Source organism: Cryptomeria japonica, chromosome 3, assembly GCF_030272615.1.
Source record: "Cryptomeria japonica chromosome 3, Sugi_1.0, whole genome shotgun sequence".
NCBI classification, from domain to species: domain Eukaryota; kingdom Viridiplantae; phylum Streptophyta; class Pinopsida; order Cupressales; family Cupressaceae; genus Cryptomeria; species Cryptomeria japonica.
This window is the reverse complement of record NC_081407.1, coordinates 349,723,457-349,747,028: the sequence shown is the minus strand read 5'-3', so window position 1 is coordinate 349,747,028 and position 23,572 is coordinate 349,723,457. Positions and strand designations below refer to the sequence as shown.

The 23,572-nt window shown below is 37.2% G+C and overlaps 1 protein-coding gene across 1 annotated transcript in view; it reads left to right on the top strand.

Moving 5' to 3' along the window:
• LOC131076514 (uncharacterized) overlaps positions 1-23,572 on the top strand; it is an 80,957-nt gene that overhangs the window by 8,742 nt on the left and 48,643 nt on the right. Inside the window, exon 3 of the mRNA XM_058013745.2 lies at positions 18,621-18,822. Coding sequence (XP_057869728.2) covers positions 18,621-18,822 — 202 coding nt within the window. The remainder of the gene's footprint in view (positions 1-18,620; positions 18,823-23,572) is intronic.

The window sequence follows — 23,572 nt, the reverse complement described above, 5'->3', positions numbered from 1 at the left end:
ACAAGTTGGAAAGAACATACATGCAATCAAGGTTTTAAAACCTAAATGCAAGTACACTTGTAAATTGGCAAATGGAGAAATAGATGGAAAATGAGAATTTGACTTGCGGAAAATGACGGAAATGGAAAGTACGGATATGGGAAACATGAATGAATAGAAATGGGAAAATCCGCGAATGTCATTTTCATGAAAATGGGAAGAATTCTTCAACATGTAATTCGGTTTTTAAAACCCAAATTTGAAAGGGAGGGGTATTTCACACTTTTCAACTTGGAATTTTAACCAAAAATGGTTAAATTCCTTAACTGTAGGGGAAGAACAAGAATTTCCAGTGAACTTGTAATCGGGATTAAAAATCCCGAATACAAGTAAAGAGGGAATTTTGGGAAGAACAATGCAATTTAAAAATTGCATACCAAGGGGAAGATCTCTCTCACAAAAACCGATTTTTGGGGGAAGAATGTTGACGGGAATAATCATTATGTTATGTTGTTATATTATGTTTATGTTGTCGTCGGTAATAATGAGTTACGGCGGTCAGTTAGTTAGCCGACGGGTAGGTAGTTGGAGTCGCAATGGTTGTGTCATACCCCTTCGGGTATTATATATTGTGTACCTTTTCTTCGAAGTAGGATCATGTTAGTCATGTCAGATGTAATGTTATAAGCACTTATTGTACATGGACTGTGGAATTAATACAGAGGCTGGTTATTTAATATATTTCCATTATGTTCTGTGCATTTACTTTCTGCATTTAACCGTTTACCCGAGAGGGCAAACATTTGGCGCCATTGCCTAGACGAACTCGAGAACGGAAGACACGGATGGCGCACAGACACAATGGGCCTACCCGTCGGTGAAGTAAACCCGGAGGCTGACGACACGTAGACAAAACTTTATACAGGAGAAGACACGGCAACGCGAGAATTTTCAATTTTGCTCCAGGTAGCCATTCAAACATATGCTCGACGAGAAACGGCGCAGGCAGAAATCCCACCAAGTGCCGTGTGGACAGCGTTGGAGGTTAGCCCGACAGTAAACCGGTTGATGAACCACCTCCCTCGGTTGTTTGCACAGGCATCGCTGGCTTGCCTAGGAAGAGCGACGACAACAAATCCTGCAACGCTATGAAGAGAACAGCCGACGGGAAACAGAACGAGATGGCGCCAGGCCAGGAGGAAATTGAACCTTTGACTTATGCCCAATAGACTAAATAAGGACAAAAATAAAAAGATACAGAGTGACGAATGGGAAGTGGCACAAACCGCATTGAATCTCAAACAGCAGATAGAACGAAGGCGTAGGCTAAAGCAGCTTGCCGAGGGATGACCGACTGAGGGGTTGCCCGAAGGGAACCCAGGAGGTGTCACGGAGGTTGCGGAGGCAGAGATAGACGGAGAGAACTACACTGTCTACACTGTTGTAGGGCTGCCAGAAGGAGTCACGGAGGGTGCCGAAGGAGAACTCTACAGTTCGCCAGAATACCACTGTAGGGTAAGAAGCCGCGAAGAGTTGGTGGAACAAACAAGGCGAAGTCTAAACCTGATTGACGCTACCAGAGACTTGCTAAAGAATTTGTCCATTTTAGAGGACAACCGGAGGGAGACAACCAACCGGAGGGAGACACTGGAAGGTGACGGTACGACCGAAGGTGCCCAGGGAGCACAAGGGTACCGTACAGGAGGTAATTTGTTTGGTTTGGTGTCAGCAACTTTTTCCGGAGGACCCATGAGTGGAGGTTCAGTTGCAGGAGGCGGAGGATCGCCAGGTACAAGCACACAAGGAATTAGAGGAGCGAGACCCAGCAGTGGGATGGCGAGTAAACAAAAATTGCCAAAGTTCACAGGGGAGGGCAAGGAAGACCCCTTACGGCACTGTCGTACATGTGAAACCATTTGGTCCACCAACGGAGTAACAGACCAGGATGACTGGGTACAGCAGTTCCCAGCCACGTTACGAGGAGTTGCCATAGATTGGTACTCCGATGTGGACAAGCAAAAAGTGGCCACGTGGGCCAATCTACAGAAGGAATTCACGGGGGAGTTTCGGTTGCTCCGTGATGACAATGAAATTGTAACGGAGATATACAGTACCAAACAAGGTACCAGGGAGACAGTACGGGCATACAGTCGGAGGCTGAAAGAACTCTTGGGTAAAATGGAAAGCCAACCCGCAGATGGATTGAAGAAACGATGGTTCGTTGAAGGGTTGAAATCCTCCCTACGGAGGAAGATGAAAATTGTACCCCCGACGTCATATGACGACGCTTACAATAGGGCGATGGACCTGGAGAGTGAACACAAAACATCAAAGAAGAAGAAAAGTAATAAATCCTCATCCGAGGACAATGACTCTTCACAGGAAAGCAGCAGCGACGAGGAGGCTGGCAAACGGGTGCAAGCGCTCCAGAAAGACATGGAGCGAATGAGAAAGGAATTCAAAATAATGAGAAGCACTGGTCGGAACGAAGGGGACATATGGTGCATTGAGTGCAAAGAGGAAGGGCACACAAAGGGTACTTGCCAAAAGAAGGCATTCTGTGAGATTTGCCAAGTGATGGGACACTCCACCAAGGAGTGCCCGTACAACATGAAAACCCGAGGTACGCAAATGAGCCAGGTATTGTTCACGAAGCAGGCCACAACATCCGCACCAGCGGGTACCGGCCAACATACTAACACAACGACATCATCTAGAGGATACCGGGACAACAGACGCGGCGGCGGAAGGAATAGCAACAATACCAATAACGGAAGCCGTATCCAGTATGACGCCAAGGGTCGGCCAATTATCCAATGTAGGGCCTGTAATCAGTAGGGGCACTTCGCCCGTGATTGCACGAAGGAAGCCACCCCTCAGTACCTCTGCCGTTGGTGTGGGCCAGGTGACCATGAGGACGCAAATTGCCCGCAGGCAGGGGTTAATCTCCTCAACATTGAGAAGGCTGAGAAGATTGGTGAGAAAGAAGTACTGGCGATCACTCGTGCCCAGACAAAAAAAGCCACTTATCCTGACCCCCGTACGGAGAAGGAGAGATTACGGGAGGCAAAGGCCAATATTGAATGTGAGATGATGACCGAACGACGGGACAACGAGGTGGCGAGTACATCTTTCCGTACGGAAGCGGAAAATAACATCATTGGGCAAATATTGCAGATAGAGGTGTCGATAAAGGTAAAAGACCTTCTAGACTATATACCACAATTGAGGACTGCCATCCTCACCAATGTGCAAAGCACTGCATTATCGAGTGCACCACAGGTAGGGGTTCCCGCCACCGCATCGTCGAGTGCACCACAGGTACGGGTTCCCGCCACCGCATCGTCGAGTGCACCACAGGTAGGGGTTCCCGCCACTGCTACGAAGAGTACACCACAGGTGGAGGTTTCCGTCAGCCCTTCGACTGACGTGATGTTACTAGCCGTGAGCAGTGGTAGACACCCAGCTGTGGTAGAAATGGGTATCCGTGGGACCATTCTGAAGGACACCATTGTGGACGGTGGATCTGGGGTGAATGTACTACCAGAAGAAACATGGAAGCAGCTGGGGAAGCCCACCCTGTGGCCACCCACATTCAACCTGGTGGGAGCGGACCAACACGGCATTAAGCCACTCGGCCTGTTGATGGCCCAGCAAGTGACGATTGGTACGCAACCATTCTTGTTAGATTTCGTGGTTATTCCCTCGAAGAAGAAAGGCTATGATGCCATCCTGGGGAGAGCGTGGTTGATCAACGCAAGGGTAAACCACAATTGGAAGAAAAATACACTTTCCATGGAAAAGGGAGGGCGGAAATATACCATTGACCTACACACCCAAGATGTCGGCGAAGAGCTCGCCTCTTCAGACTCGGACTCAGAGGACTCTAATAAAGGGGAAGGGGGTCCCGATGAAAGCAAGGGCAAGAACGCGATGGAGCCGAACAGTGAAGGGGTGCTAGAATTGGAGGGATGTTCTGAAGATGAGGTATGCTCGACTAACGGGCTCTTCCACTGGCAAATGGAGGATTACGAAATGTTCCAAAGCTACAGGCTCGAAGTAGAGGAACCAGAGCAACCAACAGAGGTGTACCTGCCGGAATACAAAGAATATTGGAAGGGAGATGCCCCAAACCCTGGCGACGTAAATAATCTGAAGAGTGTCGGCAACGATTGGAACCCTGTGTGGAAGGCCGCAGCCTTCAAAATCTTTATTATCCTCCTTCTTCTTATGTACAGGAAGGAGGTCGTGGTCCCTGTAGAATTTGTGGTTCCAGGTCTTCCGATGGCCATTGAAAATAGATTGGCCACCAATGGGTACAAATTGAAACCCTACCACGCGAAGCGCGCAGGGGACCCGAGAGGCCGGACGGACACCCGAGAGCCCAAAGGGGGACCTGAGAGGCGAGGCAGGCGACTCAAGAGGCACAGGACCACAACAAGAGACCCTTGGGCAAGGAAAACTGAGAAGGATGAAGGGCGATCTCAGAGACAGGGGACCCCAGCAGAAGACTCTCTAGCAGAAAAAAAAAAAGAAAAAAAGAAAAAAAAAAAAAAAAAAGGAAAAAAAAAAAAAAAAAAACCGATTTTTGGGGGAAGAACAACACATTTACAAAAATGCAACTAAGAAAGAAAACTAAGTAAACAAGAAAATAATAAAATGAAGGAAAGAAAGGAAAGAGAACATACTTTTCTTCAAACTGAAAATGCTTCTCCAAAAATGCAACAAACTTGGAATGGAGAAGAATATCCAATAAATAGAGACAAACCGTAAATCCCCAAACCCTTGCCACGTTTTTGGAAAAATGTTTTATGTGGAAAAACGTGGTTATAGATGCAAGAAAATAGGGCCAAATCCTTAGGGGAATACCATGTATGAAAGTGTCAAAGCTGAACGCCCAAGGATGAGGGGAAAACGTGGCATCAAACCCTTCCAATACGCAGCCGAAGGAATCACGTGGAAAACGGTTTGAAGAAGTAAAAACGCAGCAAATAGAGTGTGAACCGTTTACCAAAGCAAACACAACGTGTTGACACTCTCACAAAAAACGCCTTCAAATCATTTCACCTATTAATTCCTTGAATCTCTCTACAAAATCTTGCTTGAAATTCTCAAAAAACCGTTTCTTTCTTGCAATTGGGTTTTTGGAAGACAAATGCAAGTTCGATTTTGCATAAGTATGTGAAAATCGGGTTTTTTGGAAACAAAGACAAGTTTTAATTTCATTTTTTCACTTAGAAAGCCAAAATCGGGTTTTTTTAGCCAAATAGCAAGTTTTATTTTTAACTTTTTCACTTACAAAGCAAATTCGGGTTTTTTAGAACAAACTGCAAGTTTAAAATTGTCAAAAATGCACTTTATGTGTAAAACCGGGTTTTTGGGAGAGAGATACAAGTTTTAATTACTTGTAAAGGGGAAATAAAATCCCTACAACAAGTTAGAATTGCTTGCACATATGTAATGGGGGTTTAAAATCCCCATTACATGTAAAAACCATTAAAGTAGGGGTTTTTGGAGAGAACTACAAGTTTACTTGTAATTTAGCCAAAAAATCCCTATTTTAACTAAACAAGACCAAAAACCAATAAAAATAATAAAATCAACAAAGGAGAAATTTAAAACAAATTACAAGTAACATCTTTTAATATTTTAATAAAAGTGCACATGTAATAAGCCAAAAATTCCCCTACAAAGACCAAAATAATGGACATCATTAAAACTTGCAGTTTGAAGAAAATTCTCCACCTGCAGTCAAGATTTTAAAACCCGAAATTGAAGGAAAGACATAGCAAACGAACCCAGAATTCGACGAAATTCGAACCGTAGTTCGAGGATGGACTGAGGATTAAGCCAGTCCAAGAATTAGTCAAAATTCTGCCTCGGGAAGCGTGCCAGAGTAATTTTTTTCATTTTTTCACAAAAATTTCATGTAGTGGTCCTTCATTTTTGGAAACAAAAATGAGGACAACAGAACATTCCAGGCAAAATTGGTAGCTTAAACATGAGAGGGATTTCGTCCTCTCATCCAAATGTGAAGGTTTCCATCTCCAAATTCAGTTCAGACACCTGCAATAGACGTTGCAAACCTGCAAATACCAAATGGCTCTCAAAAATAATAATTTTCCAATCATAGATGTGCAAAATGAGCTCCCAAACACCTTTTATTTTCAGCCCAAACCCTAATTTCGAATGAGGGTTTCATTTATCCTTTTTAATTAATAAAATAACTTTATTTTATTTGCAAGACAATTCCTTTAGAAGTTCGATTGGCTAGAGGGGTCAATTATTCATTGAATGGGGCCAAAATCACTAAAACCAACTATTCCAAGTTGCCACGCCTAGGAAAGGTGTTATGGCTTTTATTTAATAATATAATAAGATAAGTGATTAATATAATCACCTTTTAATTATTTGATCAACTTAGGAAATATTTTAATATTTCCTATTTTATTCATCAAGTGCTCAAATAAACTCAGAATTGTAAACTGATCGAAGCCACCTACCTGTGGATAATGCCTGAGCCACATAAGCCAACTAGTAGTTTTCCCCTAAAATCTAGGGATGCTCCTAAAAAGTAGGAGATTGGACTTGTCAACCTAAAACTGAATCCCAATGGTCCTCCTCTGTTGTGTGCACCTCTGGAAGGTCTGTCAGTGAACTGGGAGTTCCTTTAAAAAATAGGAGCACCTCCTAGAAAATAGGCGATGCACTCAAAGTCTCCAAAACATTCACAAAGGTCTTCGGATGCCCCATAGAGTCATAGACCACTCCCAGTCAATCCCTAAAAAATAGGGATCCTTCCTAAATTTTAAGAAATTGCCATCAACTGCTCCAAACTACCTGAAAGGCTTATGCATGACTCTCTAAGCCCTGAGTTGATTCCCTCCATGCTCTGTTGGCCTATGGGAACCAGATAATAGACCAACCCTGCTAGAAATGTTGTTACTAAGGAGGGCAAAAATTGTGGACATGACATAAGGGATCATTAGACATCAAATAACTCCTAATTGTATGCAACATAAAGAGCTTTCAGATCTGTTATGAAGCTCCAAATGTGATCAGACATCAGAAGCAGCTAAAGTTCACTTCTCCTTGCCCAACACTTGCCTGTAGGTGCAGCGGTAAGGAAAAAAGGCACCTCCAGCACTGGAATACTCCTTGAAAAACCACACAGAACAGAGCAACAGCCTTCTGCACTCCCAAAGAATCACCAAGAAAGGTCTGAAACTCAAATTATGAATCTGTTGAAGCAAACTGGGCCTTAAACACAGGGTGATTAGCCAAAAAAATCATTAAACTCCTCCAAAATGCATTCAACATATGCCAAACAATATTGTAGCAGACTAAAGATAATTGATCAATTCAAAATTGATAATTTTGGCTGCCCATAAGACATGCTTAGATTCTTCCACAAACCCCATGTGAGACTAGTCTCAGTGCTGCCTGCAACAGGGGCAATTTTTTTTTAAATAATTATTATTAAAAACTTGGCTCTCATGGCTCCAATCTAGTCGCCTAGCATAGGGAAGTCATTTGAAATGATACCCAGAAGCAGAAAATCAATATTATGCCCTAGTCAACCCAAAATGTGAGTTTTGGCTCTTCCTGGCAAGCTATACAATCACCACACAGAAGTTGCAATCATATCACTCCAAAGTCTGTCTCAAACTCTTGTAATCCCTCCAAACTGAAGGACATACTAGCAATCAAAAAACCTTAAAGATCTTCATCTTCTTCCAAAAACCCAAAATAAAAAATTTCAAATAAATTTCTATCAATGAAGCTCTAGCATAGTCTCTTTGTGAGACTACAGCAATCACCTGGGGAGGATCTTTCACCACCGTAGATGTGCGAGACTACAACAATCACCTAGGGAGGATCTTTCACCACTGTAGATGATATTCTCCACAAAGGGTTTTGTCTTCAAAGTGTTCCTGCAAAAACCAATAGCATATCCCCATCACAAAATTTTCATGCATAGACAAATGAGCTCCAAAAATCCCTTTTATATTTCTCCCAAATCCCAATGCACCATAATGGAGAAATAAAATATTAATTTATTGGAATCCTTATGTCTCCCAAAAAATCAATGCCCAAACAAGCTTGCACACTACTTTATTAAAAAATATAATTTAATCCGTTTGTGCCAACTCCAAAGTCACCCTTTATAATTAAATAAATGCTTAAGTGAAACATTAATAAAATATTATTACATAAGCATTTATTTACAATCATCTCTTTAATTGATGGAAACACCAACAAAGCATCGAATATGGAAACACCAACAGAGCATCGAATACTGAAACTGAATATGCCAGGGTGTCACTATCTTTGAGGAGACACGATTGAAGTCGAAATGGTGATTTATTATAAATAGCCATGGGCTCCGAGAAATGTGGAGTTCAAATCGCGTAATTGAAAATGCTTTCTAAAGCATCACTGTGAATCTCATTAATAACCAAGCTCAAAGCCAATAATAGAAATGCTGAAGGAATAGAATGACAACGGCTCCAAGAACCAAGGAGTTCCCTAACAAACCACATTAGCCTATGGGAACTTGAGGAATAGGCTAATGATCACCATCTGACTAGGCTTAGAGAGGGGACATTACAGCTCCGCCTGAGTGCAATATTCCAATGGATTCAAGTTAGGAGCCCATGATTGGACAAAAAGGGTAGAGCCTTTAAAGGACCAGAGATCGTGTGAGAACACCTCTTCCCTCCTGGTGTTATCATCAAATTCAATGCAAAAAAAAAACCTCTGGATAGAAATCAGATCATGCAGCATTGCGGCCAATACAGATTTGCCCTTTCTAGAATCTCTTTCTTTGAAACTGCCTCCCAAATCCACCAATAACCACACACTCCAACAATTTGGATACAGACATATCCACCATCAGATTGATTGAGACTTTCCCAAAATAGTTATCGCCAATTTTACCCTTGCCTTTGCTCTGCTGATTTTCAGTCATTGTGCAATTTCATATATATATATATATCTTATGGTTATATAAAAGTAATATAACATAATCATATGTAAAAACTTGAATTGCTAAGCTGAGATGAACAATGCGGCTAGGCTTGTAGAGAAATGAATCCAATAGGATGTGAGCCAAATCCAGCCAGATCCAACAGGATTACATCCAAATCTAGTAGGATTTTGTAACTATGCCTAGGGTGTTAGATCTGGTAAAAGTAAAAGATGGAAAACCTTTAGAGGACTTGATGTAAAGACTGCAATCATAGGTTCTAAAGTGAGTTAAGGCAAGCAAAAGATCTATTGAAGGGTAAGATTAAGAAATTCTTAATGAGACTAGATCAAACTTCAAAGGACTTTGATTGGGAGGGCCCTTGGAGTGTTAGATATAGTAAGGGTAATAGATGGAAACCATTGAGAGATCTAGATCTGTAGGCCACAATCAACAGGCTATGATGTTAATTGATATGAGCACAAGAAGCAGCAAAAGAGAATGCAAGAGATTGCCACAACTGTAGATGTTGTACACTCATTCACATTATATATATATAGATTACAAATAAATTAAGAATGTAGCAGGAAGCTCCTAGATTAAAGAAGTTTCTAAGCAAATGGAGATGTATATACTTATAGAGACCTACATTATTTAAGAATATGTAATGAGCTCACGTGACTTTATTTAACTATAATATGCAAGCAAATATATCTGTTTCTGATCAAATTAATATTTTTCTTTTTTGACAAATGGAATTGACATGCTTATGTGAGCCTTGAAGACAAAACTCACTCAGACCTTATAATATGATCTTCTTCTTTCTTTCTTTGCAGCCAATTTTCATATTGCTGCCTTACATGATAATGTTCGGCTTCTTTCTTATGTTACTAATATCTTGTGAATATACATATCAATGTCCAGAAATTTTGCTAGAAGCATCATCAAGTATTCCATGAATTCATTCCACATGAGGTTGTCAGCCAATTTCTCGCTGAGTAGCCCATCTCTTTTGAATTCTTGTTGGGTGAAGTTGAAATCCTTTGTTAGTTTTTCCTTGGTTATCTTTCTGATCAACTTCTTTTTCCCATTCTAATTTTTTCTGTATGTTTTATTTTTCAAATTTAACATCCTTGAAACTAATTGTGACTGCAAGGTATTGATGGTTGTGATGGGTGATAGCAATGCGGTACAAGCTCCACATGAGTGGAGAGCAAATGAAACAATAATGGAAGAGTTGTACTATCAACATTATAACATAATTCTTGAACAAAAGCAAAATATTTACTGCTTGTGAACATAAAAACTGTTTATGGGATTTATATTGAATCATCGTATACATAAATTAACATTACATAGTATGAAAAGAGTAGTAATATCTTCATTATTATCTTTGGTAGGGTATACTGTCTCCAAATATGCTCAAGCCTAACTCACATTTGATAATTAATGGATTCATTCTGGTGTTTTGAGTCCTTTCTCAGTTGCTCAGGAACACCTTGGAAACCAATAAATCAAAGTGCAAGAAATCTTGGTAGCACACCATCAATTGTTCTATGAATTTATCCTGCACAAGGTTGTCATCCAATTTCCTGTGGGTTAACCAATGTCTCTTTTGCTTTCCTTTTGGGAAAAATCATCGAACTCATTTGTTACTTTGGCCTTTCCTCTTGCTGATTGACTTATTTTTCCATTAATAATTGCTCTTTATATTTTATTTTTTAAAATTTTAAAATTTTGAGACTGTTTGCAGCTCTGAGGTGTTGACAGTTGTGATGAGGGATGGTAATACAGTACAAGCTCGTCATGGAAGGAAAGTGAATGGAAAACAATTGAAGGTAGAGATGTAATATCAAACTTGTAACAATTTATTCACCAGTTATGAATATGAAATTTTTTTATGCAAAAGTATGTCTAAAATCATGATATACATAAATGAACTTAGCATAGTATGAAAAAAGTATATATCCTCATTGTTGTCCATAGTAAACTACACGGTCTCCAAGAATGCTCAAGACTAACTTACATTGAATACTCAATGGCCTTATAAATAAAGGGCTTTGAATAGGACAATCCAACCAATACATATTGACCGGAACAATCAAATCATATGTAAGGTTAGCAATCATAATTAACTAAAATATAAATACAAGATTTGCCTTGCTTAAATACTTAATTTATTCATCGCAATGTAGTTGTACAATGATTGAAAAATATGTGATGGTGATTCCTCACTCTATAATATTTGGTTTAATGGATGAAAAAAGTATTCTCCAAAATGAAAGATCCTGTCTTAGCTGAAAAACATGTGATGGTGATTCCTCACTCTACAATATTTGGTTTAATGGATGAAAAAATTATTCTCCAAAATGAAAGATCCTGTCTTAGCTTCAGCAAACAGATTCTGGGCATTTAGAATTTATGGTGGAACTTCAGAAACTTTCCTAATGTTGAACATCCATGAGAAGTTAAGAAACAACAAGATTGAAATAAGAAGAAAACATCATGAATAGTTTGTAGGAGTATTTTTACCATAATAATTCTATAGTAGTGTTTGCATAAAAACGTTGTCGAGCATGAATCAAATCCTATTGCTGGTGTATTCACACATTTGCAGCCAGTACTTAGCTCAACCATTATTGATCAAGTTGCTGATTTGGGTATGGATCAGGTCCATCCAGTATGTATATATAAATAAAATATTAGATTTAATTTACATAATTGAAAACACAATTCATGGTGATGAAGATAATTGATAATTTAACGTCAAATGTCAGATCAATGCAAAAGACAATCAATAATCTTCATCTTGCTCTTCATTGAGAGCACCGAAGACATCACTTGGTTCATTTGAACTACAAGCAACTGCTGTACCACTTTGATTAGCTACATCCTGTGTAGCAGCCTCCTCATCATCGAAAGAGATTGTGGAAAACCTTACAACATATGCATCCAAGTTGGCATGCTCACGTGATATGTCCCGATTCTTCATCATCCCTTGCTTCTTGTTGATTTTCTTATGTGATAAGAGGCACAAGTTAGAACTCACATTAACCAACTCTTCTGCCTTTTTGCAGCCAACCATTTACACTTAATTGAGTGGATAAAGGAGTATGTACTGAAGTTTTCTCATTTTAAGAACCCACAACTTATTGAACTAAAAAGGTTCAGACTAACCATGCATAGAGGTTACAGTCAACAAACCTCCAATGGTATGAACCAAAAATCGATCAGATACCCTCACACTTCACCATTAAAATCACTAAACTTTTAACTAACTTGATGAAAAGAAACCATGCAAACAGGAGAAAGCAAATGGCAAAACGCCATGCTTCAATGCTTTATTCACTTGCTTCAATTGCCATTACAACAATTTTTGCTCAGAAATTCCTACTATACTCCTAATTCTAACTTCTACTTCTAATTTTCTAACCTTCTACTTCTCTAAAATTCTAACCCTTTACAATGAGAGAGGCACTGTCCTTTTATAGATTTTACATTTTGAATCAATGGCTAGGATTCAATCCATTCAATGGCCCAAATTTGCCCTCTAGAAACCCTAATAGTTTCCACCCTCAACTACTTTCCAACTGCCTTCAATTAATCCCACCAGAAGACAAAAGTTCGTGGGGCTCAAGACACAAAAAGACAACTTGGTAGTTGGGTGAACAACTAACTTTTGGCCCCCTTTGAATTGCATTAAATTGGGCCCAAAAGTTGTTATTTTACAATAAGTTCAAATTCCTATCATCTCTAGCTGTTCCTTTTCTATTTCTGGATACTCCTATAGCACTCAATATCTTGTGACTGCCTTCTAGAGACTTGGAATGGCATCACTTTGGCTTTTCTGCACTGTGGTAGCGATCCTTTATCCTTGTACTTTGTCTTGGGAATCCTCTAGCTTAGCTTTATCACGATCATATCTTCAATAGGTGCACTGGATTCTCCATCCTTTAGCTTCATTGGTGGTCTTCAACTTCCCGATCCTTTCATCTCTCAGGTTTCCTCTGAAAGATCAATCACATTTACATGGGACTCGATCCTCATTATCACATTCATTTTCACTTGAACACATGTCATCACCCATTCCTTCACTCATTCCTCAAAGGATCTTCGTTTTGATGGCAAGGTAACTCAAGACTTTCAATTGGCAGTTCATTGACTAGGTCATTGGACTAGATTTTATCCCTACATGCTTTGTCTAGTTGATTTGTACCTTGCTGCTCTAGGATTCCTGTCCTAACTTGGAAGACCTTCGGATTACCATTTGAAGATCCTTGGTTAGAATCTCGGCTTTAAAAAAGGCATTTAGGATTAGTGCCTGAAAATTCGGTCCAAAACATGGGGGTAGGAACACATTCAGGAATAGGGATAAAGTTCAGTCCTAGGATAGGTTTTTGGATTAAGCCTAAACCAAATTTGACTAATATCACCAAACTTTAGAATGAAATTTCAAGTGAAGGGAAGAAATTCAGTGTAAACCTTGGGCATTGGGAAGACTTTTGGGAATAAGGATTTTCTGATATTCAGTGCAACCACCGATCTTGCAGCATGAAGGGCAAAACTCAGTGAAAACCTTGGGGCTGCAAACATCTTTAGGAACAAGGCTTATTCCTCTTTTTAATGCTACCACCGAATTTTGGGCTGCTTAGTTAGAAGTTCGGTCAAAACCTCGACACTAACAACATTTTTAGGAACAAAGATTATTCTGTTTTATAGTGCTACCACCAAATTTCAGACTTTGGGTCAGAACTTCTGGCTAAAGTTCGGGATTAGGAAACATTTTAGGATTAACAGTTATTCCAAATCTTAGTGCAAATACCGAACTTTGTAAGGTGAAGGGTGAATTTCGGGCTAAAGTTCGAAGTTCGGAAACATTTTAGGATTAAAGGTTTGTTCTATTTAGTACTCAACCACCGAACTTGCCCCTTAAAACTTAGGCATTACAGCATTATTAGGATTTCTTAGAGTCCCTTTGGACCAAGTTTGGCCTCCCTTGCATGGTGAAAATCAGAAAATTCAGATCTTGGGATGGTTTGCTGCAATTTCTACCTCAAACCTTTGACTTAGACCTGAAATCATCACCTAAAACATCTCTGAGTCCTCAAGCCCTCTACTAGAGGCTATGCTTGGGTTAGACTTGGGCTCTTAAGCTCTCACCCCTTGATTCCCATCAAACTCATTGGAGATTTTGATACAATCCTTCTAATCTCATGCTAGCTAGGCGAAAAAAAGGAGAGGGGTGTCCCTGCCGGAGACGGGGAGTGTGTGCACAGTACAACAATACTTATTAACAACTTTTGCATCTATATATGGTGCCACTCTCTTGGACAAAGAAAGTATCTTCATGTTGTGGATATGCAATCATGTGGCCATCTTGTTCCAACAATCAAGAATGAGTCTTTGCACTATTTTGAAAAAATGCTTTTCTATGATTATTCTCCTTAGTTGCTATTATGTGCTTTGTTTTTTAAAGAATGTGGTTCATGCCATCATATATTTCTCCCAAATATATTTGATCCATATGAGCAAACTTGATTATACTCATGATGGGCTTGGTGAAACTCAAGATGTAATTCACACTAAGCTACCAATTTGAGAGACTAGATGGTACATGGTGTCCAAAAATGTGTGATGTAAATTGAGTCCTAACAACCTAATATAGTTTAAAAAATAAAAAATAAAAATTAAAAAAATTAGATGTCATGTAAATTTATATTTAAAATTTTATTGCGTTTACTTTCGATTAATCTAAAAGATATTGAAATATCATAAGCTTACCTTCAACAACTCTAACTTGAAAAGTGCTTGAAGATGAATTGTGGCATTCTATGGTTTGCCATGAACATTTAAATGTTCTAACCTGGGTGTACATTCTTTCACCCGCTCTATTTTTGTGCCAATCTTTTGCATCACCAATATGAGAGAGTGGACAACACACGTGTCCAAGAAATGTGCCTATATGCTGTTTTAATCAATTAACTTTTTGTCCTACATTTTTAGTGAAAAATAATTGAATGATTATATTTACGAATATACAACGTATATATAGAGGTTTTACAAAACGGTGTTCTAAAAAGAACAAACCATTAAACTGAAACTTCAACATGAAGCTAAAAAGCTAAAATGCTTTAAAAAGCTAAAAAGCTAACTACGCTCTCTAATAAAAGAAGCAGTAGTTACACTAAACGAACTAAAAAAACCAACTAAGCCGACAACTAAGATGACCATTATAGAATAGATATAATATTATTTTAATATCCTCCCTAATGGTCATTGTACTTAATACCCTACAGAAGACATTGCAAGTCTTTTGATCACAAATGCAAAGAACACTCTGCTGCTACGGAGACCCTCCTTGGATCTGCAAAGTGTTAATGACCAAGAGTACCAGAAGCTATCTAACCTGATGTAATCCTTAGAAACTTGAAACCACGATTTTCAGGAAAAATTGGCAAACCCTCCAATGAGCAACAAACATGATTTTGATAAAAACCACAAAAACTTTTGCAGAAGAGCTCTGAGCACTGTTTGCTCCAACAACTCCAAAACAGACGGCAAGATACAATGGTTGCAGATGTTCACCCCAGCAACTCCAGATGCAACCCAAAACAGACTGCAACAAAGCACGATTTTTGTGGAAAACACTGTCAAACCTTGAAAACTGGATTTACAAATGATCATTTTTGTGGAAAAAATGGTAAAACCCAGATAACAAAAATCCCACGCAAACTTTGTGAATTACAGATGATAATTTTTAAGGAAAAATTATAAACCCTATGAACAATTTTTGAGGAGGAAAACCCTAAAAGATCGTGTGGCAAAACCTTGATTTTTGAAGAAAAAATCAAGCAAGCAAAACCCTCACATGATTTTTGTGGAGAAAAATCAGAAAAAAATATTTTTTGTGGAAAAAATTAATAAAACCTAGAATAATTTTTTTAAAGACAAAAAATTATAAAAACTAAAATAATTTTTTAAGGCAAAAAAAATTAGAAACCTAGAAATAAATTTTTTCAGGGACAAAAATTATAAAACCCAAAAACGCGTAGCCTAGAAAACGTCAGAAAAATAATGAAATTGCGAACTAAAGCCCGTGCGCGCAGAAGATCACGTCTGCAAAATCATGCGGATAAAAATTGAAAATTGCCAAAAAAATTCTATCGCAAAATAAACCCTTTTCGGCGTCACTAGAAACCCTAGCCACTGGCAGAAATCAATCAGTCACGAAAAATAAGGGATTGTAAAAAAATCGCGATTACAAAAATTAACCCGACTATAAAAAAATCCCGCCACCACACAGAAACACAAACCCGAAAAATAAATCACCGCCGCCCAAACACTTGCCGCCCACAAAATGCAAAAATCATGCGTGGTGAAAAAAATGCGAACTTTTCTTCAGAAATTCGCAGAGAAAAAAAATGCGGGCCCAACAGGCCCAAAAAATCTGATGCCCAAAAAGTTCGTGAGCAAAAACTTTCTCTGGAAAACACAGAGAAAAACGACAATCGCAGCTTCAAAAAAACTTCGCTTCCTTCTCGAGAAAAAACAGACCCTTGGATCTGGAAACAAACCCTAGTGATTCAAAAGAACAAACCTCGATTTTTTCATTAAAAAAACAAACAAAAAATTTCTAGAAATTATTTCTAGGCAAAGGCTACGAATTTTTTATTTAAAAATTCGCCAAACTCTAAAAAATTCCATTGACCTTCTCTAATATCATGAAAAATAATTGAATGATTATATTTACGAATATACAGCGTATATATAGAGGTTTACAAGACAGTGTTCTAAAAAGAACAAACCATTAAACTGAAACTTCAACACGAAGCTAAAACACTTTATAAAGCTAAAAACTAAAAAGCTAACTATGCCCTTTAATAAAAGTAGTAGTTACACTAAACGAACTAAAAAAACCAACTAAGTTGACAACTAAGATGACCATTATAGAATAGATATAATTAATATTAATATTTAGCTTTGTTTGTTGTGATTTGGACATTTTCTAGGACCCACCATCTCTATCACCTCTACAAGGATTATGGCAATAAAGTTTGCATCTTTGACTTGCTCATCAATCAATTGTCTTAAAAAACATTGCTTCTTTAGGGCTCATTGCAATGAAATTAATTAAAGGCTGGTTTTTAGAATCTTTCTATCCATTAGAAATATGGATGCTCATGTTTCAACCTATGAATCCTTGTTTGGTTGTAGTGATGTGACAATACAATGTTTCTCTTTTTCCAATAAGATGGTGCATATCTTCTTATGTTTAGGACCTATGTAACCAAAGGGTGTTTGACTGATTGGTGTCACCATTTCCCAGTAATATGGCGATCTCACTAGTTGAAAGAAAGCCCATTGGCATAATGCAACTTGCCACGTCCCTTGCTTCATTTTGAAATGCCTTACCCAACGGGGCTTTTTTGTGGGAAAGAGAGTGATCATCTTCTTGGGAAGATGGTGTCTCAAAAAAAAAAAGTGGGGCAATCCGTATTGGAGATGCCCTTGTAGGTGGCTTGCATGTGATCTTTGTTCAGATAAAGGATGATGTTTTAATTTTGTTCTCTCATTCACACTATCAACTTCTTATTCTTTGATAAATGAGAAAATTTTCTCGTTTGGCAATCCCTTTTGTTTGACCCTAGATAAGTTTTGATTCCCCGACTGATCATAGCACATAGGTGAGCTTTCACTCAAGTATTCAAGTTCTTATACTCATTCTAACATTGACTACAATGCCAAAGAAAACTGCCACCTCTAGGAAGTTTCTTAGTAATCTTAACATGTTGCCAAAGAGATGATGCTTGGTTAAATTTAAAGCCCATTGAACTAGAACTTGTAGCAGTCATTCTATACAAATTTTTGTTATAAGGAAAAAAACTTGAAAATATAAACCCTAGGATATGTTAGCATCATAAACAACAACAACAATACACTCTACAATATGTTTAAAAGTAATAAATGAATTATAAAACTTGAAAGCTTGGAAACGTATCTAAAAATGTTTCAAAACAAACTCAAAATAAACCTACCTTTGATTGAAAGATCTCCTTGGTGCTAGAAGATGCTTCTTTGTCATGTTTATCAAATGAGGCTTTTGAGCGACTTCAAGTCAATTTAGGGTTTTAAATTGCATTTTAAGGTTACATTTACATATTAAAATACCTTTTTAAAATAATTTTTATTTTAATAAATTTCTGGTGTCTTTACTTTCAAATTCTTCTAGCTATCTCTCGGTATGCACTAGGCATGCCCTAAATACAGATTGGGGCCTGAATCCATTCATGCCATGGGAGATGTACTTGGTGGGTATCCTAGCTGTGCCCTGGGTGAACTTGAGATGAACTCGGGCCAGGTGTGGGCATCATACTTGGTGCACCCAATAGCTTAGATTATTGATGATGTCTAGGTGATAGAAATAAAAATGTTTGTTAAAGGTAACTTACTATGATATGATTCGGATTTGAATGCCAATATTCAGCTAAATATTTAGCTTTATGAAGCTTTGAATACTCTTTTGTTGCCTTGATAAAGAGGTGGAAGTCAAAATATGTGAAAGATATGCATCTCATAATGTCATAAAAAAGTTACTTCTAATAGTTGAAACCTTAAGTAGGTTGCGATTTATGTCTGTTCTCATCTTTTTTTGTTTTGGTTTGTTTTGGAGCAGGATAGTGCAGCACTCAGGAGTTGCTCCAGAATATGATGAAGAGTCCGCACAACTTGCTGCAGGAAGGCCTAATGTGAAAAACAGAACTTTACTTATGAGTGAATGGTGGGGATCTGGCATTGTCCATGCCAAAGTATGGATATCTGATGACAAGGACATCTATATTGGTTCAGCCAATAATGATTGGAAATCCCTTACACAGGTACTAATACTTTTACCTATTCATATTTGCTAGTCAGCTTGGTTTTTATCATTTTGGATTTTCAGTGTCTATTGTTTGTTTCCATATACATGCTTTTCTTATTTTATTGGAATAATGCAACTAAGCATTCACACCCTCTTATTGAAGTTCTCTACTTATTTTATTCTAGTAGATATATGTTATACATAACTTCTAATGTGTTTATATCTATATCTGATAAAACTAATACTTACAAAACATAAATAACATTGCATACCAGATACAGTACTAGAAGTTCTTTTTATTTGTAAGAAGTTTTTACAAAGTAGAATAGGGGTGATCAGCCAAGGATTGGGCTACTTTCCTTGATTATAAGAATCCAATTTAAAGTACACAATACTTGCCATATAGAACACAATTATTAACAACTACAAACAATTGACTCCTAACAATTTACCACAAGCCAACAAATAAATAATACAAAGTCAGTTACAACCTGATTAATGAAACATTACAAAGTCATTTAATGAAAAGTACACATATCCTTAGAAAAGGAAAGTCAAATTCATAGCCAACAAGCAAATAACAACAATAGATCAAGTAATATCCGATAAAGTTTTCCAAACCCGTGATGACACTGTAGAGGAAGAGGAGCCTTCATGCTCATGCTTTCCTTGTTTAGCCATAACAACTTGATCATAATTTGAGCATTCTACGATGAAATATAAACATTGATCATGGGAATATTGAGCTTCGAGCCCAACTAACTTGAATTCTGTAATGGTTTCTTTGCTGGAAGTAGAAAATAAAATTTATGAAGTACACATTGATTGACCTTGTATCTAGAAGGCAGTGCACTATCTAGAGAATGTAATTTACAATGACAATACAAATATATGTACTGCAGCGGAGGTCCATACAAACAAGTAGCCAAGTTTGAATGTTCACATGACTTTGAAAAGGCTTTGGCAGGTAGATTGTTGTACCCAGATGATAATTACGGCACTTTTTTTATGTCGCAGTCTGAAAAACTTGTTTACTCTCATATGCCATGAATGAGCTTGCAATCACCCCTTATTTTGGAATCGTTTGCTTGGATTTTCTTAACATTAAATGGTTTCATTATTTTCTTATTGTCATCTCATAGTCTTTGTTCTTCCATTAATCTTCATAGCTTCAATAAAATCACAGGAGTTCGTTTCATCTTTCAGACATGATTGTAATATGCACCTTTGTTTTTTTGTTTGTTTTGAAATGTTTTATAGAAATAGATAAAGATGCAGAAATTGGTAGCAATATATATATATATATATATATATATATATATATATATATATATTTATTTATTTGCAGCAATGAAACAACTCAAATACAAAATTTTTAAGGTACCCAAAACTAACAATGAACTGAAAATACAATTTATCATCAAAACTAATTACCCAGATAGTGAAATCACATTAAAATAAAATATCAAACATATTCATTTTCTGATTACAAATAATTATAATTTTGATAAATAGCAGAAAACCAGCAAACTGGCATCATAAACCCTAGATGTCACCTAACAAAATGAGCTTTGAATGCTGCAAACTGAATATCTCTGGAGTGCTAGACCCTAGGTGCCAACAATGCTTCAATGAATCTCCCACAAATCCAAACGCCACTCCCAGAAAACTCAGTCGCCCCTCTCAAACTTGTACGACCAGCTATGAGGAGGTGCAACCAGCAAAATAAGAGTTATGAACTGCAAATTAGACATTTAATGCTTCCCATTTTGCCTCCACAATAAATTTCTGATCTTTGATTCTTTTGTGCTCTGGAAATGGGGCTGCAAACTGAAATTTTTAAATATAAAGCCCAATTGTAGTTCCTGAGTGAAACCACCACAAATTCTCCAGGTTAGATCTTTCACTAATGAAGAGAATGTCCTCTGCAAGGGTTTTTGTCCTCACAAATCAAAGGAACGAACAAGTTCAATCCAGCCATAAAAAACCAAAATATCATCATCACCTGCTCTAACTGACATACCAAAATAGAAATACTGCCAATTGGCCAAGTTGGTGTCTAGCCTGACACTTACTAGATATAGTATGGACAAATTGTCCAAATCCACTTCAGAAAAGGACGTTATGCAAATCTCAACTGACTAAGCTCAATGCGACACCTATCATTGTGCATCCACAATGCTAGATAGAGAATACACTCTTTTGAACCTATTTTGTTGTCTTTCTTAAATTATGGTGAAAGATTAAAACAATGCACCTAAGTTCAAATAAAAATCAGTGAAGTAGGAAATTTAATTTTAGTATTTGAAAATATTAAAAATAATGTCAAAGAAAGTTTATATATATATATCATTTGTTTAGGATATCCTTCTTATCTAAATTGATGATTTGAAGACAAAAGAAAGAGTATTCAGATTCCGAGTACATAAAGTTATGATTTTCAGTTAGAGGGTTAGTGTAACAAAATCAAAGAGACATCGAAGGAGTTGTTCATAGAGAGAGGTTTATGGAGTAGGGTTGCAAATTCGAGTCACCATGATTGGTAAATTGTCAAGAGTTTTATCAAAGGGTTTGCCAAGCCTTGTTGGAAAAGAGGAAAGCATGGCCAAAGTCAGAATCATCCAAAGCTCCTTCCAGAAAAGTCTATTTTTAGTGTGAGGAGCTTTTTGAGGAACGAACTATTGTTAGATCATCTATCTCATCATGCAACAAACATGAACATTAAAAGATAAATTCTAACAATATTAATTGTCAATTCAACTTACAATCACATGTAATATTAGAATTAGCGAATACGACAATTTGTAGCAAAGCTTGCACATTAATGCAAGTAGTTGTTGCTAGAGTTAAGTCAAGTTAGTTTGATATATTTATTTTCATGCAATATTGTAAATTATATAAATGTCTTTTTTCACCTAATTTCATCAATGGTAATTCTAATGCTAAATTTATGTTCATTGAGTACTCAATATTATTGTGATTTTGTTATTTACTCAATGATACTTACTACACCTATCATGCTTTTGGATGTTTATTGAACTATCTTATTATGTGTGTTAAGGGGTAAATTACCTAGGTGAATGTGCAATCTTTTTATTGTAGGTGAGCTCAAATGTGTAAATTGTGGCTTTGTATCAATTCCTACATTTAATTTATCATTAGCATTTGTATTTTATGTGTTGGCCTATTCAACTCAATTTGTGACTTGCATTGTTTAGTCTTTGCATTTAGCCAAACAATGCAAGCATGTAGTCATAGGATTACTTTTAGTCAAAAAGTGCTAAATCCTTTGCCTTAAGTTGAAAGATTCTTCGTCGCTTTAGATTAAGGAAACACAAAAAGATACACATTTATATATATCCAGCATGAACGTGAAACTGCCCTCAAAATCATTGCAAAGCTTGTAAATTACAAGTACATATTGTTCATAGTAGGTTAATTTTTATTCACATAGAGCTTTTCCTTCTTTTTTGAAGAGCAATTCTGCTATTCATTTGTTTCGTTTTGTGTTACACTAAAATGTGTGAATTAAACTGCTAACATGCTTCTTGATCTTCACTTAGCAAAAAATTGTCAAATTCTATTTCACTTTCAGGGGATCCATTTATTTCCTCCAACCAAAATTGGCCTATAAGATTGATGTATGCTTCTTTAGGTAAGGGAATATGTCTAGCCATAGATTTCAAACTCGACGAGTTGCCTACTACTTGCCATGTTTTCTTGCTCCCAAGTTTTTCCAAAGTAAACTTGTCGAATTTTTTTATTTTAATCTGTGATTTTTTTATCAAGTACTTCATGAGTTCAATGGTTTCACTTGCTCGCATGCCAAAAATGTGTAATTGTGGCTTTATAAGCCCTATTAACCCATGTTAGACGAACACATAAACATTACAACACTACAAAGAAAATTGTAAGGATTTTATAGGGGGATTCGAAGAGCGAATATTTGGAATTTCATATTTGTAGGTTATTCCTTTTTTATCAAGCATGTGAAATATTTTTAGTTTTCTAACATGTTAAATCTTTTATTGCATGTGAACTTAGAAATTTTATTGTATTGAATTTAATTTGTGATTTATTTTTGCTAATTTACACAAATTAATGTGAATCAATTTTTGTTCTTTGAATATAGCCTATCTGTTTTAGGGTAAAAACATGCTATTTTGTCAAATTCATTAATTCAATTACTTATCAATTACCAAATTATCTATTGCATTTCAATTTTTCAAATGCATTTATATTTTATATGATTTTTAAAAGAATTTGTGTTCAAATTGTTGTATTTTAATTTTGTATATTGTTTTTATTAGCATTGCAAGTTAGTATACAATGGCATTTGGCTTTGCAGTCAATTCAAACTCTATAGGTGGAAGATAAACTGTTGGAACTAAATCTCTTGGAAGTCATGAGCTCACTTGAAAACATGTTGTAATGGGACTAATAGTGGGGACTATGATTTGTACTTGGTGCACAAAAAACACTTTTTTTGCATCAATCACCTCAAATGCTATCTTGCAAGCATTCCTAATTACAACACCAAGGCATGTCTAGGTGCCTTAGAAGAGGGGAATAAGAGATGATAGCATTTTTTGGATAATAAATTGGATAGGTTGAGGGCACACGTAGCCATTGCTCTTAATTTTCTTGTTGAAATTGAGGTAGATATGACATGTATAATGGGCTCTACTTGTAGTCCATGTATAATGGCACATTCACCTCATCTAACTCGAGTAGAACCCAACCACAAGGGTTCTTTATACCTAGAA